The sequence below is a fragment of the Catharus ustulatus genome, chromosome 8 (assembly GCF_009819885.2).
Source record: "Catharus ustulatus isolate bCatUst1 chromosome 8, bCatUst1.pri.v2, whole genome shotgun sequence".
NCBI classification, from domain to species: domain Eukaryota; kingdom Metazoa; phylum Chordata; class Aves; order Passeriformes; family Turdidae; genus Catharus; species Catharus ustulatus.
This window is the reverse complement of record NC_046228.1, coordinates 34,462,736-34,481,449: the sequence shown is the minus strand read 5'-3', so window position 1 is coordinate 34,481,449 and position 18,714 is coordinate 34,462,736. Positions and strand designations below refer to the sequence as shown.

At 43.4% G+C, this 18,714-nt stretch overlaps 1 protein-coding gene across 6 annotated transcripts in view; it reads left to right on the top strand.

The window, feature by feature from the left end:
• Positions 1-9,042, top strand: part of COL13A1 (collagen type XIII alpha 1 chain) — an 83,430-nt gene extending 74,388 nt beyond the window's left edge. For all 6 annotated transcript variants that reach the window (XM_033066750.1, XM_033066754.1, XM_033066753.1 and 3 more), the window contains 4 exons: positions 241-276; positions 3,831-3,917; positions 7,931-7,969; positions 8,514-9,042. In XM_033066750.1, the coding sequence (XP_032922641.1) occupies positions 241-276; positions 3,831-3,917; positions 7,931-7,969; positions 8,514-8,516 (165 nt within the window). In that variant the 3' untranslated portion in view covers positions 8,517-9,042. The remainder of the gene's footprint in view (positions 1-240; positions 277-3,830; positions 3,918-7,930; positions 7,970-8,513) is intronic.
• The last annotated feature ends 9,672 nt before the right edge of the window (positions 9,043-18,714 follow it).

Below are 18,714 nucleotides of genomic sequence, written 5' to 3'. Positions count from 1 at the left end.
GGAAGTTTGTTGCATTGTCATGACTAATTTGTTTTTGTCTGAAGAATCCATAGGGTAGGTAGTAGAGGTGTTACCACCTGGATGGAGGTTGCCTCCTGGAAAGTTTTGTTTATTTTTGACATAGCCATTGGTAAAAATGGGAAAAAAACCCAAATCCTGAACACACATTCCTCTCTCTAGTGGCACTATGGTGAAATCTGCTTTTCTTCAAATACTTCTTTCTGTGTTGGTGCATTTCAGGGTTTACAAGGTGTGCCTGGTGACAAGGGAGTCCGGGTAAGTCAGCAGGCAAACTGCTTGTGTTTAATTGCTAACCCCAGTACACAGTGGCAGCCCAGCATGTGTTTGTGTGCCAGACCTTCACCCAAGTAACTTTGCACACCTGTGTTTTAGAAGGTGATACCTGTAGCTCATTCCATCACCTGGAACATTGTGCTACATCTCTCTGAAGGCTGTAGGAGGGATTTTTGTGTTCACTGTGGTCAATGAACCAACATGGTGTGCTTCAGGAAATCCTGCTTGTCTAGTTACTGGTGTGTGTAGGGATTCCTGGGAGATTTGGCTGAGGTGCAGCCAGCAAATCTTATTTCAGTACTTCTAAATTGTCCCTGAACCATGAAAAAGAAGGTTGTCTTCTAGCAAAGAAGACAAACTCTGCAGAGAATTTGAAAGATGGAAATTTTGAAAAGATAAATTAAATTTGCCTGTCTTGAAGAACCAGGCCTGAAGCCTCCTCAGGCATTGTCCTGAGTGGATGTGATGGTGAAGAGCTGGGTCAAACCCAGTAACAGGAATGGCAGCTTTTCCATTGTGCCACCTGTGTTATGGAAAGATAAGCATTGCTAAGAAATGCATGTTGAGAAGCTCCTTCTTTTTCATCAGCTTTTCTTACCTGTTAAGGCTTTGAATCTGAATCTTTTTGATAAAAACATTTAGGGGCTATGGTTGGATATAATTTATATTTATAAATATAAATTACTTTTGGATTTGAGTCTGTAATATTACAATTGTATGAATGTCAAGCAGTTCAATATGGTACAGGTGTATGTAGTCACACCTTTTATTCATAAGATTCTGGCATCACCTAAATTTATCAGGAGTTGTAATTTTTTGTAGTGCATGTTCCCTTGTGATGATTTAATTATACGGATTTGCTTTTGATGTACAGTGAGTATTCTCTGTCTTCTATCTGCAATGGATTTCTGATCTTACTCTGCACAGAAAGGGCAGTTTTGGACAGCACTAGCCAACTGGCATCTTAAACTAGGGGAGAAAGTTCAAGTTTTGTGGAAGCACCAAAGTTCTCCCCTTTTTTAATCATTGCGTTTCTGGCTTTGCTTCTTAACTTCCTCTTCACTTTCATTTTGCTTGTGTGGCTTTGAAACAAATGTTATTTTTAATCCCTAGACTTTTTCAGTTGGTTTTTGAACTGTCTTAGATAAAAGAAGAATCTTTCATTAACTTCCATTAAATGGGATTTCTTTGAGCTCATAAAAGCAAATGAAAACTGGGAGAAATTGCAACTCCTTGTAGGGGATGAGCTGCAAAACACGAGTGGGGATTTTTGCTGGCCCCTTGAAGCATGCATGCACTCTGCCTCACTGCAGCCCATGGTTTGCAATAGAAAAGTGAGAGAAACTCAGGAGTGTAAATGGGCAGTATCTTAGGAGATCCTAGAAAATATCCCTTTTGCCACTGAACCTTTGTATAGGGATTTCTGCTTACTCTGAAGTCCCAGTTTGCCAAAATCCTCTTTTTCTTCATGTTTTTTAAATCCCAGAAAAGCTCCTGCTGCTCTCTGCTTGGAGCAGGAGATCAGCGTAGCTGTGCCTGGGATTGTGGCACTAATGGCAGTGGGAACAGGCAGCATTTTGTGTAATCCAGCTGAAAAAGTGTGAGCCCTGAACTTGTCCTGCTGTTATTTTAATGCCTGGGGGTGTGTGTATGTGTGTGTTTGTGCATCTTACTCGCTCCTACAGGTCCACCTTTGTCCCCTTTATCCCTTCCTCCTCTTCCACCTTTCTTCCTGGCTCCTTCCTCCAGAGCAACCCATGCTGCATTTTTCCTGGATTATCCTCTCCATTCCAGTGCTTGGCTCTGGGTGACTTCTCCTCGTTGCCTCTCCTCTCCCATCCATTTCTCTAGCCAGCTTTTAGTTTAACACATTTTTTTAAAAAAGAAGCAGCAGCCTGTGCTGTCTGATTTTATCCCTTAATTCCTGTAACACTCCCCACAAGGACCCTAAGTTCAGTTTTTTATGCAGCAGCCCCTTCCCCCTGTTTCTTGCTCAGCAGCTTTGAGAATTTCCTGTTACACAGAAGGATTTGGTATGGATATAACTGGGAAACACCACACTATGCCCTGCCTTGTGCTGCCAGTAAGGATCAGTACCAGTTGCTGCCCTGTGGCTGTGCTGCCTAAGAGTAGATCCCTTGGTCTTACAGGTTTTTTGGGAGAGCACTACTCAGAGCATCCCAAAGGACAGCCAGACTGTGCAGACTCAGAGCTGAGTGCTTCCTTCATTCCCTGAGACTTACAGTAATTTCACGATTATAAGCCGCACCATTTTGACAAAATTTTGGTCTGAACCCGAAGTGCGGGTTATATATGAACAAAGAACGAAAAGTTGCTGTTTTAGTTTGGAGGACAAGTGTCTGCTGAGAAAGGCAGGAGCTTCTCTGAAATGGAGAATGTAAACCCCCTCCCTCCAAATTACTATAATTTTGAAATTAAGGAGCTTTCAGGCATTGATATGGGAATTAGGGATAACAGTTCTTTACTAGGGAAATTAAAATAGAAATACAGTACTACAAAGAAACAAACTCCAAACCCTGACAAAGTCAGAGCACAACCTGACACCCTGTCAGGCAGGGTGTTGGTAGCAGTCCCATTAAATGGTGGCTGCATCCTCCTGCAGTGACAGATGTGATTCAGTTGGAGCAGTGCTCCTGCAGAAGGTGCAGTTTCCCTCTGGAGGTCCAGTGGTGATGTGGAGAAATCCGGTTTTCCTCTGGAGTCCAGTGGAGAAAGGGGCTCCCTTAGTGTCCCAAAACCTCTGTTTTTATCTTGGTAAGAAATGTTGGGCTCTTCCCCCTGTCTGGAGCAACTTCCAATGGGATGCAGTAATTTTATCAGTGCCACAGTGGGACTCAATGGCCATTAGTAGAAAATGACTCGCTGGAGGGAGGATGGGTTGTGAAAAGATAAAGAACAATGCCCTGCCTGGTTTCAATGGATGGCCCATTAGCAGAATATCTCCTGCAGAGTTAAGGATCACTGCCCTCACCCTCAACAGATGGTGATAGAACAGATACCTTTTATCACCCTCTGTAATCAGGTGTGGCTTATAATCGTGAAATTACTGTACTTTAAGAATGGCAATTAAGAGGGGTAGAAAAAGCATCCTGATGCTATCCCAGAGCTCCAGTGGCAGAGGGCCCTTCCCAGGCAGCTGGAGATCGAGCTGAGGTGGCACACTGCTATCCAGAGGGGTGGTTTCCATGCTGTGTGCCTGGGGTCAGCCAGCTCTCCGAGGTGCCCCTCTCTGAGGTGTGGGGAGCCCTGGGAAGTGGTGTGATGGTCTTTGATGCTGAGCCCTCGCAGTCTGGCAGTGTGGGACTGCAGCCACAGCCATGGTGTTTATGCAGCTCAGTTACAGCTCAGCAGCTCCATATGTCGGTCTTCACTTAACATCTCACAGGCAGATTTATTTTAGAATGTTTCCTAAATGTTTATCCTCTTTTAAACTATCGCTGACATTTGTTTGAAATGGATGATCCTAAAGCTTTTGTGTATTCTTTTTTTTTCTTGGACTAAACTATTATTTACAGGGGGAGAGGGGCAAGAAAGGCTCTAGAGGGTCTAAAGGGGATAAGGGAGACCAAGGAGCACCTGGATTAGATGCACCCTGTCCGTTGGTATGTCCTGTTTCATCAAATGTATTGTTTTAAGATGTGTTGATGGGGAAGACAGAAGGAAATCATAACATAAATAATGGTCTTGCAAAAGTACAACATTTGGATAAGGCCCAGCTGGGTTCCCACCACAGCCTGTGGCAGAGCTGTGGGACCAACTGATCCTCTAAGCAATCAGGCTGCTGAGTGACCATTGTTATGTTCCTTCCTCTTCCAGACCTCACAAAGGTTTGGGTACATGGGGTGTCCCATGTACTGGGAGCTCAGGGCTTTCTCCACTGTGGATAGAGCCCTGTCTCTTCTGATGCTGGCTACAGCTCTTCTCTGGAGATGCTTGATGGGATCAAATCCACGTGACAGCAAAACTGGAATGCTGGTTTCCTTGCCTTGGAATAACAGCCAGCTGATGTGATGGCCTGAGAGCACACAGGGCACTTGAGCTGCACTACCCAGAGGGAAAACAAGCCTCAGTTATCCTAAATGGGATGTGTTTCTGTCAAAACAGATTGGCTATAAGTCTAGGCAAATGAATAAATACAGGAATATGTGTACATTTTTATCTAAATTCATATGCTGCGGAAAATGCTGCCAAAAATCTGTTAGCAGTGCCACAAATTCCAGGAGAACATGGGGATCGTGCTTTTAGAAATCCAGCTGCTGGGTTTCTTAGTGAGGATCGGAGGAATGGATGATGTTGGAATGGAGAAAACACCGTTCCCATCCTCTCAGCTTAGAGAAGCATCTCGTAGATGACAGAAAACCAGAAAAAGGAAAGTGCTGCTGCTGCTGCAGACACAGCTCAGTGTGCAGCCAGGGTCTGTGCTGGGTGTGCAGCTGAGTGCCCTGTGCCAGTCCCAGCAGGGACTCGGCCTCTCCTCCCGGACATGGAGCTGGCTGGCGCTGACTGAAATAACGATAGTGGTTGATTTCATAAACAGGGTCTCCGAGGTTTTAAAGGCGAGAAGGGTGAGCCGGGGTTACCTGGGCTGGACGGCCTGGATGCCCCATGCCCATTGGTATGGTGTACCTTCCCTTTCCTGCATGCTCGTTTGCTTTTTGGCTTTTGGTGCTGTTTTCTGAACCCCCATAGAAATACCTGGCAGTTCCTCCCTTACCTGTCTCCCCAGTCCCTTCCTCTCATTGCTGCTGTCAGAACCAGGCCCTTCCCCTCGCTCTGATTCCCAGCTGCTGTCAGCAGCACTTTGTGGCATGAGAAAAAATAGACTTGGAATGTGGTTTTATTTACAGCTGCTTCACTTCTTCCTTTGCCTTCACTTTGACAATTTCCAGTAAACCAGTGTATGCAGATCCAGCTCTGCACTGGCTTGGCTTCCTCACAAGGAGCTGCAGTGCTTGTGTCCTTCATTAACTCTATTTTTAAGTGCTTGTGTGTGTTGAGCACAGCCTGACGTGGTTCCATATGACCTCATTCACCCCATGCATGAAGATGACTGAAAATAATAGTTATCCCATTAGTAAGCCCATGTGAAAAGTATTAATGGGGACACTTAACCTCCTTGCTGGATAATTCCTATTTATGACTCTCCTCAAAAGTCCAGATTGTACCCATAGCACCCAAAAACCTTAAATTTAGAATTGCCTGTTTCCCAATATCCATCTTATTCAAATGATAAAATGATTATTGTCTTAGTGCCTGATCTAGCCTGACTGTTGTAGAGCAAAAGTACTCAGAAACACTTAACCCCAGCTGATTTCTTAGTATCCCAGTAAAGGTCACCAATTTATTAATTTTTTCTGGGGATGCAGCATTCAGATGATGTTTTTGCTCCCTGGGACAGTCCCAACATCTCTGCAATACAAAGAAACTTGTACCCCCTGCCCATCCAGCCCTGGTTGGCATGACAAGGTTTGCTTGAGGATATCCTTCCAAGTTTTATGCTCACTTAAGGATGTTTGATGCCATTTACAAGGGATGGGATATTGTTAGCTTAACTAGCTGGGAAAATGTATCCCAAAGCAAAAAGCCATGTTTAGTTTGAAAGGTTTTCTAGCTTCTTGAGGGAAAAATTAAAAAAAAAAAAAAGCCATGAAATTGCCATTAAAATCTTTGTTATTTGAGCTTTGTGAAGAGCTAACATAATTTTCCTTCCAGTGTTCCCTCGTTTGGGTGCTGCCACTGCCTCTTTGGGGCAGTGACCACTGGTAAAGTCTCAGTTGCTGCTCTGTAAATTCTGGGTAGTAGAAACTTCTTCCAGTCCCACAGGTGAAACCATACCTGCCCAGAACTGCACAAAGGAGGAAGAGCACAGGGCCATGTGCTTTGTCTTCCACTGATCATAGCCAGGTTTCTCTATAGCTGAGAAAGGCACCTGATTTCACAAGTGCCAGGATTCTTTCTACCAGTACCCTGGCAGATGCCCTTCCTGGTTTTGTCACTGCTCCCAGTGAGGATTTGCCCCACATGGCCATATTAGAACTCACACTTCTTTTCATACCTATTTTGTTAAAGGGAAACTTGCCAGAAAATCTGTTGAAATACGGATGCTGTTATTTTTTATACATGGTGTTCTGGCATGCAAGCTAGCTTGGGGATGTGAATAAGCATGTTTTTTGATCCAACTAGGTTAAAAGCTTAGCATCCAGCTGACACATCCATGTGTGTAGCTTCTGGAGGCTGTGAACTAACTCTTTGCACATCTGAGATATGTGGAAGGAGATCCTTGGTACTAATAAGCATGTCATGTTTCCGTTCTCGGCACATTGGCCCGCAACAAACACTTCCTTGTGACTCTGGTCTTCCTTTGATCCCTAAGCTGTGACTCCCTGGCCTCCCATTCCATCATACACCTAACTTCCCATCTCCTCCTGCCATGCACTATGCCAGTCATTCCTATCTCCACCAGTGTACCAATGGGAATACCACAATTTACCCAGTCAGTAACTTGGAATTCCATATTTGCACATAGTTGGGGAAGGGGAGGAAACAGCACAAGGAGACCAAAGTCCAAAAAATGCATTTGAAAAGCAATGTTGTTATACCATAATGGCAATGTTCAGTCCATCAGCCCCCTGGAAGTGCATCTCCAGTAAATAGTTAATTCCTCAAGATATTACTGTGCATTTGCTTTTCTGTTTGTATTTTTTTGGGGTTTCCTGGGGAATAGTGATAGACCATGAATCTGCCACGTGCACACAGCATGAGAATTTGACTTCTTGTGTCAGAGATGTATTTCCTTACACCTGACTTTATCTGCTGCTCCAGAGCACCTTAGCGCTGGTGTCATATCTAGCCCATCAAAGAGGGCTGCCCAGGGTTTAAATGAACAGCAGTCATTTACAAAAGCATTTCCCAGCCATGGAGCCCAAGACATCATGGTTACAGAAGTGCCAGGGGATTTTCACAGAAATCCCACTGATGTTATTGAAGCCAAAGTCCCTTTCCAGGGAATCAGCTGAGACAGCCTGAACCAGCAGAGGGGCTGCCCAGCTGCTTGCCTTCCTAATTTCCCTGGAGGAGGATCTCCCCAGAGGCAAGGAGGGATAACTGGGCAGTCTCTCACGTGAAAAGCAAACCCTTTAACAGATAGGGCAGAAAGGAAATGGAGATTTTTTCCCAGACCCTCCTCAGGGTCTGAGGTTGGTGCTGACTCTGGGATTGGCTTTCAAGCTCAGTGTTACAGAGCCAAGCCTGAGGACACAGAGCAGCCACCTTTCACTTTCCACTGCCAGCCCCTGGCTGAGTTGGACTTGCTTCTCTTTTTCCTTCAAGGAAGCCTGGATAGACTCCTTCCTTAGGGAAGAGTGGTTCTCGGGTACATAAGCTCCTTGCACAGCCTGCAGGCATTTCCCCTCTTCACCCCAGCCCCTGCTTCAGGCTGCACTGGTTCTGCCAGCCAGAAGTCTGGGTCATCCAAAGGGTGAGGAATATCTCAGACTATTCCTCCAGTCCTGGTTCAAACTGTTTGTTGCAGTAGCAGTTAACCCATGCCTTCCTTTCTCCATCTCTGTACTACTTTCTGTGTCCTAAACTGCTATTTCATCCATCTTTTTCACAGGGGGAAGATGGCCTTCCAGTTCAAGGCTGCTGGAATAAGGTAAAGTAGTCTTGGAAGTGTTGCTGTGCTGAGTTGGCAGTGCCGTGGGTCCTGCTAATGTTTTTCTATGAATTTGGCTAGGGGCAGAAGAGGTGTGGATGCATGGCTGGGATTTCCAGGACTGTACCCCAGAAAAGTGGCAGCCAAAACTGCTCCTTATTTGTATGTCACAGTTCAGCTCTATGGGCTACAAAGGAGAGAATTGTGTCTGTGGCCTTGGAGCTGCCTGGCCCCAAAGTGCTCTGATCCTGGCACAAAGATGAGATTTCCTGCTGGATTCCCTCAGACACCCCCTGCCCACTGTGGGTGTTAATGCCAAGTGCTCAACCACAGTGGGAGGAAGAGGGTGGAGGCAGAGTCAGCCTGGGATGAATCTCCTGCCCTCACTCTGCCACCTGGAGAGGTGGAAAGGGTCCCTGCTGAGATCCATCAGCATTCCTTTTCCTCCTGGAGAACCCAGAGCCAGCTTCCCTAACAGTGTCCTTCCCCCCATGGTGTGGTCCTGTGAGCTGTCACTAACATTTGTTTATGTTTTCTTTTGCAGTGATGATTCTAACCCTGGACTGACCTGTGTGTGTTACTGTACATAGAATATTTATTTTTATACGGTGTTCTTCTCTGAAATGCCAAGTTATGCATTTTTACAAATTATCAGAAAGTGGCATATTTTTTGTACAGAAAATACTAGATCTCCCTTTTTTCCCATTTGTCAGTTCTCAGTATGATTCTATGTCTGCATTATGCTTGTTTTGTCATGGAGTACAGCTGTAATATTTACATGGTATTTGTGCACACATGATGAATATAGGAACTTAATAAATTATTGCATTAAAAATGCCCAAAGGAACTGCCCTGTATAGATTTAAAGGTAATTTTCATTTTTCAAGCTGGATCATTCAAGAATATTTCAAAATATTATGTATTTTTTATTAAAGTGAAATATTAACACTTCTGTTGTGATGAATTAAAGTGTTGCTGAAAAACCTCATCGTAGCCCCCATGCACTGGGAATGTGGAGACACCATGATTTATAATTACCCTCCCATGACCTGGAATAACCCTCATCAAAAAGAGCCCTGGCTGGCAAGAAATTCTAATCCCTTTCTAAATTGTCGGCCTTCAAGCAGCTTAATTAAAGCCTTATTTAAAATGAAGCATAACGCAGCATACCTTGATATCCTAACAAATGTGTGTTTGTGAAATCAATCCATGTGGCTTTTTAAAATGTTAACCAAAGGTTGCATGCAAATTTGCAGAGTGTGTAATTATCATTTGCATATGCACATCTTAATTATCCTTCCTGACCTACCTTTGTTGATGTCTCAAGTCAAAACTTCCCAGAGAGGAAAACACAACCAGACTAAAGTGAATGTAACAGCGTGCTTTCCTTAGAAAATGAGGAAGAAATTGGAAGCTTAAATCTGTTCCCTAAAACATATCCACTCGCCTTGGCCCTTCACATAGAGGGCAAAAGCAGTGGGCAATGCAAGAGTCTCAGGGGGAAGCTGCCAGTATTTAGTGATCCCAAAAGAAAACACGAGTGGTGATTTATTAGAGAGACTGATGCACGGAAGTCCTGTTCTTTGCATGATGCTGCCACTACAACAGGAGTTCTGCTGCTCCTGCCTGCAGCTGTGCCAGTGGAAGGGGGCACCACCACGATCCTCCCATATTCAGCTATTCACCTGTTCCCAAATTATTAATCAGTTATTTTTCCAGATGGTTCCGTGCAGCCTTTTAGCACCATCGTAATAAAATGACAGAGTAAGGGACGTAGTTCCCTTGTACACAGGGAAAGGACTGCTGGGGAGTGCCCAAGGAGCCCAGCCCAGCCTCTGGCTGCTGCAATCCATCTGCCACCTCGCCCTTTCAGAATTGTTTTGAACTTCATCTAAAAACCAGTGAGGTTTCCACTGTCCTGTGTCCTTTCCCTCCCCGCCCTGCAGGCTGTTCCGACTCCAGTGCCCTCGCAGTTAGGAAACGCCTTGCAACTTTCAACCTAAACTAATTAATGGTATTTACAACTATTTGTTCTCGTGCCAACATTGTCCTTGGGATGAAACGCTTCCATGCATGGTGTTTTCATGAGATGCTTGGCGTACTGGAGCTAAAACAGCACAGAAAGAAAATGAACCACAGAGCACTGAGGGATTCTTGCTGGTTTTCTCAGTAATAGATGTCATTAGTTTAAGCCCCAAGTCCCTGTTAAAAGGCTTTGCAGCTGTGAAGCTAAGCTAATTGGAACAGCTAATGTTCCAATTGTGCTTTAATTTCACACCTGTTCAAGCAGTTACTAAAGACCCAGCCAGGTGTACTCCTCGTGTTTTGGGTATGGAAGGTAGCAGGAGCAGCAGTGAGTTCCTGCTCTGATCTTGAAGCGTTCTTGAAGCTGTAAGGTAGGATGTCTGAATGCTTCAGTTCCTTCTAAAAATCCTGGCTAGTTTTAATCCTTAAAAACATAGGGGTCTGTAGCAGACCCTGCCAATGCTTCCTGTTCCCTTGGGTCTGTGCAGCATGGTTTTTGTGATTGTACTGCATGGGGTTGTTGTTGGTTGTTTTTATCTGATCCAAGAGCGGGGCGAGTGCACATTTTATCTTGTCTTGCCTCCTGAAAGGTTAGGGACTCTCGAGGTGATGCTGTACCTGTTTTGTTTCTTGGGCTGTTTTTTGACTGCTATATTTGTGAGAAAACTCTTGCCTGAGGTGTAAGGGACCTTGAAGTGAAATTGCCAGAACTCTTGGAAGTACCTGATTTGGGTCAGCAAAGTCTTACCTACTACTGAGAAAATGCGTGGGGTGCCCACTCATTTTAAGGTTGGAAAAATGGTGACAAATGTTCCCTGTGGCTGCGGCAGATTATAGCCTGGGATTTTAATTGAAGTACCACATAACAGTTTTGGATTGCTGCTCTACAGCCCCAACACTCGTACAATCTCATCAGCTGCTGGGGAGAGATGAGAGGGCTCAAATCAGTGATACCACACTGACCTGCTGCTCTTCCCAAACCTAAGCTCCTTGCATGTCAAAGAAACCCAAGTGGGGCAGCTGGGCTTGTACCACCCTGAGTGTGGCAATTTAGTTTCAGGCCCTGTCCCTACTAAAACCTGTAACCAGGCTGCTGTTGCTGTGGATTCCTGTCAATTCTGCCTGTCTGTTTTCACGTGAAACCTTTTGTGTGCCACTTCAAGGGTCAAACTCCTTGGCTGATAGCCAGAAAGTGAGTCTGAGGGTGGAGAAGTTGGGAAGTGACAGCAGAGTGAAAGGAGAAGGAGGACCTTCCTGAAGATTTGCTGGAGATGTTTTGCAAGCTCCCTCCCTGGAGCTTGGGAAGAGTTCCTCAGCAGTGCACCAGGAATGTGTGCCCAGATGCTGGGGCTGCGGGAGCTCGGCGTGCCAGCACTTTCTGCTTTGCTTTCTGTTTTCTCCCAGAGGCCAGTGGCAGGGGTTGAGAATGGCACCATTTATATTCTTTTTTCTTTGGTCATTTTCACTTCATTCTACTATTGTGGTCGGACTCTTCAGATGAAGAATTAGGCTCATTTTCCAGCAGCAGCTACATAAATGAGTGCAAGACATAGACAATATTTCTGGGAGGGGATCCTTTGATCCAAGAAAGAAACCCTTCTTGAACAATTCTCTTTAGAAAAGCAGAGAAACCCCCACGTTCAGTTCAGAGTGCTGCTCAGAGAGGATGTGATAACACTTTATGCTCCCATTTCTGGTTACCAGGTGACAAACTTCCACCTGTATCATTGATGATTCCATCTTTAACCTTTTAATCACAAACTTTCTTTTCCCGTTTAATTATAAGGAAATGACATTGGTTTGTTTGGATTTTTTTATACCATACTGGATTCTGAAGGCATGAAATATGTTGTCAGAAGAGGACAATGTGGAGTGTGGAAAAAGTCTGGTTTCACTGACTAATTCCTTTGCTTCCTGTGCTTGTGCTTTGGTCTCCACTGCACCCTCTGGATGTGCTTTGTCTGGAGCCCTCCAGGAATGTTTTCTGCTGGCCCATTAAGGCCCTTTTGTGGGTGCATCTCCACAGATGTACGTCCAGATGGAAAAAAAGGATCACAAAGGTTCAGTTCCACTGTTGCATGTTTTAATATATTCACCAAAGGGAAGTAGAGATTTGGCAAAGTGCTGAGGGGTTCAGAGGACATTTCCCAGCTGCCTGAAGGGCAGAATATACAATCCTGGATACTTCCTACCTGCTGCCATGCAAACCTGGCATCCTTTTTACTCAGCGCCCACTGCTGAAGGTTCACACGTAAGCTCAAGTATATTTCCACCACAGCTCTTGCAATTTATTTAGAATATCCTCAAACTTAAAATAAGTACCTATCTTTTGAACACGACAAAACATCTCTACTTCCCTGAGTGCATAAACCACATATTTAACTTTGAGGGAGTGATTCCCGCTGGCCTAAATGATTCTATTTGCATATTGAAACACTTTGGTGAGCCAGGGCCATTGTTATGAGAGCTAATGAATGGTATTACCTCAGTCATTAGACAGATCGAAGTGCTAAGCAATTCACATTACAGTTGGGGAGAAAGTGCTGATTTCAAGCTCAAAGGGATGCCATTAACCCAGAGCAATCCCAGATTCAAACACTCTTTGTCAGCACAGGTGGAATCATTCTGATTTTCTGATAAGGACACCTGTACCTGACACCCATCTCCTCTCTCCAGTGCACAGGAAGTCTACTGTCGAAATAAATCCAGGTTTGCAAAGACCGGGGGAAAAGTCCTACTTTCAGATTCATCTGAAGAATTGCAGATATTTTTCTTGAGATGTCTAACTGATGTGTTCAGGAAACAGAGTAGCGAGGGGAAAAAATTGTTTCAGTTGGGAACCAGGCTGGTGGAAAGATTAATTTATTTTATTGTCTCTTTTTAAAATTATTTTTACTTTTTTTGGGGTGGGCAGAGGGAGAACCTGACCAGAACTGCAGGCGGTAGTTGTGCATTTTTCCTTCTTTTTAAATGAAAACCATTATATATATAGTTTGATAATGTTACTTTTACTTTTTGTTAATGATTTTTTGGGGGGCAAATTGTTTGCTCTATTGTGTTTTCTTTTAGGCATATTCTTAATGGGCTTTTGGAATAAGTGTGCAAAAGTTCCTCACCCAAAATGTCCTAAGGACATTCCTATCGTGCTTTTTCTCCCCAGGCTCAGTAGTGAAAAGGTGCTTTCTATGGGCAAACCCGTTTTTGGTGGGGATAAACATATCCCCCAAGGCCACACCTAGGGACCAGGTGCCAGTGACCTCTCCCAGAGAGACGCTCCCTCCACAACGCTTCATTTACATTTACAAAGATCAAAAGGGCTATGTCGGGGACCAGCCGATTGGAAACGGTCTCTTCCCACCTTAGGTGGTCTGTTCCAAAGTCTGGCAAGAGTCGCTGTGTCCTCTTCAGCAACATTCTGCAGCCTGAAATCACAGGCTTGGCTAGAAAGAGCTGAAAAATTAAACTAGAAAGACGTTTATTTGAAGATGGCAAGTTCTTGGAGGGTACCTGCTCAAGTATTACTGTCTGTTGCTGTTGTTTTCCCTCCTCTGAATCCAGCTTAGGTTCAAGCTTAGCTTTAAGCTGTGCTTTACCCTGAGCCTACGTGCAAATGCTTTGCTGGATGAAGGTTTCCCCTTCTTTTATACTTCTTTTTTTTTTTTTCTTCCCTTCTTTTTGTCCCTATATCTTCCAGATGTCCAGACAAAATAACTGCTTGCTTTTCTGCGTTTTCAGAAAATCTCTGTTGGTCACGTTTTGATCATTTTTTCCACTCACTGTTATTATCTATCCTTCCTCCCTCCTTGTATGCCTGCTTTGGTAAACATTTTGGTCTGATGAGAACATCGTGACAAAACATGAATTAGGACTGTAGATGTTTGTGATTTATTTTAGAGTTGACTGTAAAGCTTTTACTGTTTAAAAGGCAGCAAGGGCAGGGCAGTTTGGTAGCTTTCTTACTATTTTGTTTGTTCTTTTTTAAATGGAGTTAGAATATTGCAGATTTTTTTTTCAAGAAAAACCTGCTAAACTTTTGTTTTTCCTGCAAAACACAAGTTTGTTGAACTGCTGTTTCAAAGCTTAGTCAGTTAGATACTAATGGCAGGTACGAGAGGACTGATTGTGGAGTGCAACTTATACTATTGCTTTCCATGGTATGCTGTTGTCAGTCTCTTGTCTCTTGCTGGGAGTGTAAAATTCCATTTTGTGATAATTCCATTGTTTTTTCACAGTCATGTTTCAAAATATTGCTTCAGCAAATCGTCCCTTTTGCTCTCCTGCAAAGATTTGCTTTTACACTGATGATGCACCCTACCAGCAGTGCCACTGACAGAGCAGTTTCACCCTTTTTTTTTTTTTTTTTTTTTTTTTTTAAGAATGTTAGCTCCTTAAATTCCACAGCCTTTTCTGGGTGGTGTCAGGGAAAAGGAGAGGGAGACACTTGGCAGAAGACTGTGCAGGCCACCATAAGCAGACTCCTTCTCTGAGCCTGGTCCCTCAGCACTCGTTCATGACCTGTCCCATTCCCTTTGCTCTGCTATTCCCTGTTCTTGCTCACCATGACAGTTCAGAATGGGCAGAGGCAGAGCAGTAAGTGCTGTGTTCACCAACACCCCAGAAGAGCTGAGATTATCCCCCCAATGCAGGCAGGAACAGCCTGAGCCCAGAGCATTCTCGTGGCTTTAGTGATGCAGAATGAGCTGCAGATGTTGAGCAGGGCAGCAATGGGAGGCAGTTCCTGATTTATGGGGACAGCCTGCAGATGACACGGGTTCCCCATGCTTCCATCACCAGTGGGTGCAGTGGGGAGGGGTTTCTTTCCATCCTCTGGCTTGGAGGTGGGTGGGCCGTCCCCCATCCAGGTGAGGGCTCCTCCCAAAAGTCACATTGATTCCCCCCTTGGCATTCAGAGTCCTCAGAGGAAACACATCCCTGATGGCCTTTCCCACATGTGGAGTGCTTGTGTCACTGGCACTGCTCCTGTTTCTCGTCTTTGTGTCACTTGGGCACTGAATTCTTTGGTGATAACACTTTTTAACTTGGACATCTTCTGTCCAAGATCTGCTCATCAGCCAACACCAGACAAACACCAATGACTGCAGGAGAATGATTTCTGAAGCAACTCTGTCCTTACATACCTGATTTCCTTGTGTTTTACAAGAGAGCTTTTTCCCCTCTGAAGGCATAGAATGTGGAATATTTATTGTAGCTGTAGTAAAGTGATGAATTGTGAGTAGACCTTGACAGGGCATTGTTTTTATGTTTCTCTAACAGACACTGACTGATTGAGATGTTTAAATCTGAATACATTTTGTACACCTTTTTTTTTCACATTGAGCTTTTCAGCCTGTATATTGAATAGCCAATGTTATTTGGCATTGATTCATGTATGTGCTGTGTATACTTTTGTGTTACCAGTAATTTTTACTGTTATTGTGCTTTTTCTAAGACATTATTTCAACTCCTTTTGACATAGTTCAGCTACTTGGAATTTTTTGGACTTCCACAAAATTCCACACTAACTAATTGCTAGAATGGAGAACAAAGGGCTGTTCTTTCCCACAAGCTTTTCAACCTCAGTAGGAGCTTCTTCAGCCAAAATGAGCATTTGACTTTTGTTTTTCATTTACAGACTTTTTTCTTGTTAGTAAGATAGTGCTGATTTGTTTGGTTTTTAATCCTGGGAATTCTGAATTCCATGTCGACCATTCCTAGCAATATTTTACAAAAACAGAGACAGGTGTGCCATAAGGAGTTATACTGATCATTAACAGAATTGAAACACTGTAATTATTTGGTGTTTCTTTATAAAGATTTTTTCCACTATTAAGTTTTTAAGCAAATCTTTTCTCAGTGTGATATAAAATTAAAAAGACACTAAAGGACTAAACACTCAACATGTACAAGGAAAGGGATTCAGGTAAATGATTTCCATCTGTAGGAGTGAAAAATAGCTTAGGAATTTTTATGTCAGAACAAAAGCTGAGTTTCAGTTACGCATTTCCTGAGTCCATTAATTAATCCAGTGATTCCAATGAAACCATCCCTGTCCTGGAAATCAGAGATGCTTAAAGAACCCCCTGAATCCACTCCTCAGTAGTAAATAAAGCTGAGTTTTGTAAAAGTAAAGTGTGGCTTAAATACAGCACCTTCAAAGCATTTCTGTCTTTTACAAAAAGACAAGAATTTTATGTTTAATCATCAAGTACTCATTTATCAGATAAGCCAATATTATCTGAGAGGTGCTGGTTTATATTATGAAAAAAACTGCTACGCAGAGCAGTATATTACTATTTTACTATTTAATTATCTACGTTAGGAGAATATGTGAGATTTTAGGAGGAAGTTTGTTTGGGGAATGGGTCTTGGGCTAAAAATCCAGGCAGGAGGTTATGAAAAATATCTGTGGCTGGAGGGTGGTTGTAATGGTAAACATGACATCATATTTAAAGTGTCATCCCATTGTTTTCCAAGAGGAATATGAATTCCCCCTGCCTTGTGTTGAAGCTTTATTCCTTTGTGTCAATGTTTTCATGAAGTTTCTATTTTAATTTATAAATTAAATACATACATAGATACCTATTCCAGTACAGTCTGCATTTGTTCCCGGTGATGTACATACTCTCTTCTCCTTTTATAAAAATGCCTGTTTACCTACACATAGTTTGTGTCTTTTGTAAATGGCACCACATGCAAATCATAGCCCATAAATTCACTTACAGGTGGATCACTTCCCCTTTGGGGGTGGGTTTTAGGTTCCCAGGCTGAGGCAACCACGCCATCTGCTGTTTGCTAGTCAGGCCTGGAAACTGTGGAACTGGTGGGGGACCTCGATGGATTTAGGAGAGAAATCTCAAAAAGACTTAACACTGTAAAATGAGACAGCTGGAGAGAGGACAGAGTCCCAGCAACATCTGCTGACCCTAGCACTGCACACTGAGGAATGTACATGGGAGAAAGGCAGCCTGAAACCTCCCATGGCATGAACAGCACCTTGCTCTTACAACAGGAATTCATCAACCTTAAGTCACAAACACACACTAATTGTGGAGCTGAGAGAGCAAGGGCCAAGAGGGGAGGGACAGACTCTGTCCAGTTATGTCTATGGTAAAATTATTGTAATTATCAGTTTTGTGTGCTGTCTTTCCTTGAAACTGAGAGAAACAAGGGGGAGGTGTCCATCCATCTCTCCCTTCCCTCAGCTTAGGGGAAGCTTTCCCTCCCCTCTCCTGTCTGCCTGGGAGTGTTTCTGTGTGAGCCCAACCACCAATGCAGTGGAGGTTCCTTGGAATGAAAGTGATGTGATGAAAAAAACAAAAATCATTAGCTCTGAGTGGCCAGACAGCAAAAGTCTGTTTCACTCCTGACTTCCTCTGGGTACAGACAGTGAGCTTGGAGTGTCAGGCAAAATCCTCAAGGTTGTTTAACAGTGACTGATGCATAAAGTTAGATAAGAAAACAAACATGACTTTGTTGATCCAAACATGTTTTGATGGTGGTTTGGAATGGATTATGTGTTTGAAATTTTGGCTTTTATCATTCCTTAAGGATTGAAGCTTACTCTTGCTTTATAAAGTGATGGCTCCTGGGTGTGTATTGCTCTACCCTGGGCGAGTACTGAAATCTTGCACTTGCACAATAAAGAAATGTTCTGGAGGCTTGCTGTGTCCTGCCTCTGACAAATGTGAGACTCAAAGGTTGGCTTGTTTCAAAGCATTTTCATTTATTTACAGGACACAGTTGAGGGGTTTTTTTTTTTTCTTTAGGGCTCTGCAGTTATTGGGAAAAAAACCAGCTAATGGGGTAAATTGTCTTGTTTTAAATCGAACTCAGGAACAATTATGAAACAGACAAACAAGCAGTGCTGTGCTGTCCTTACCTGTGAAGCTGCTCTGAAAAGAACTTGGGGCTTAATGGTCCCAGCCAGGGAGACAATGTGCTTGAGGAAGGAAATGTGTGTTACTGTTCCAAACTACACCAGAGGGTGTAACAGCAAAGGGTCAGACATCCTTAGCACAGGAGTAATCAGTCAGAGCTAACAGTCCTGACCTGTTCTTTGGAGAAGCCATTCTGTACTTGTGATTCCCACAGCTTTCCCTATCCTTTCCTGGCTACTCTTTCTGAGTTGGGGAGAGGGATCCTACAATGTATTCCTCAGCTGAAAACAATGTTATTTTTAGTGTTTGTTACCTTATTCTTTTCTTCATTCTGAAAGATGCATTTGTAAATCTTCATTAGACAAGGGAAAAAAAGGTCATGATTGTGAATAAACATTCAGTTAGTATTTTTACTTACATGACTAAGGAATAATTAAGACAATTATCTCTGCAGTCAGCATAGCTGCATTTAAGGGTAAGTAACAAGGATTAAAACCTCCTTTTAAAGGATGAAAAGACATCTTTGATATTTTGTTAAGCTAATAAGCTACATTTAACTTTTAGAATCTGGTGTTTGGGGAGGAAAGACCTTTCCCCTCGCTTACACACTATAGCTAACCTGTGACTGCAGCTTATCAGCCTACATTAAACATGTCAGAATCTGACACACACACAGACTTCAAATTCTGAAGTAGGTGGGATAGTCTAATTTAAGAAAGTACTGTTAAAAGAGAGTTCTCCAGAAAGTTAGCTTTTCTGGCTTCTTTAGCCCATTGTGCCCAATCTACTGGCATAACAATATGAAAGGTGGAGGAAGGGTTTAAAAATGGCTGAAAATGGGAA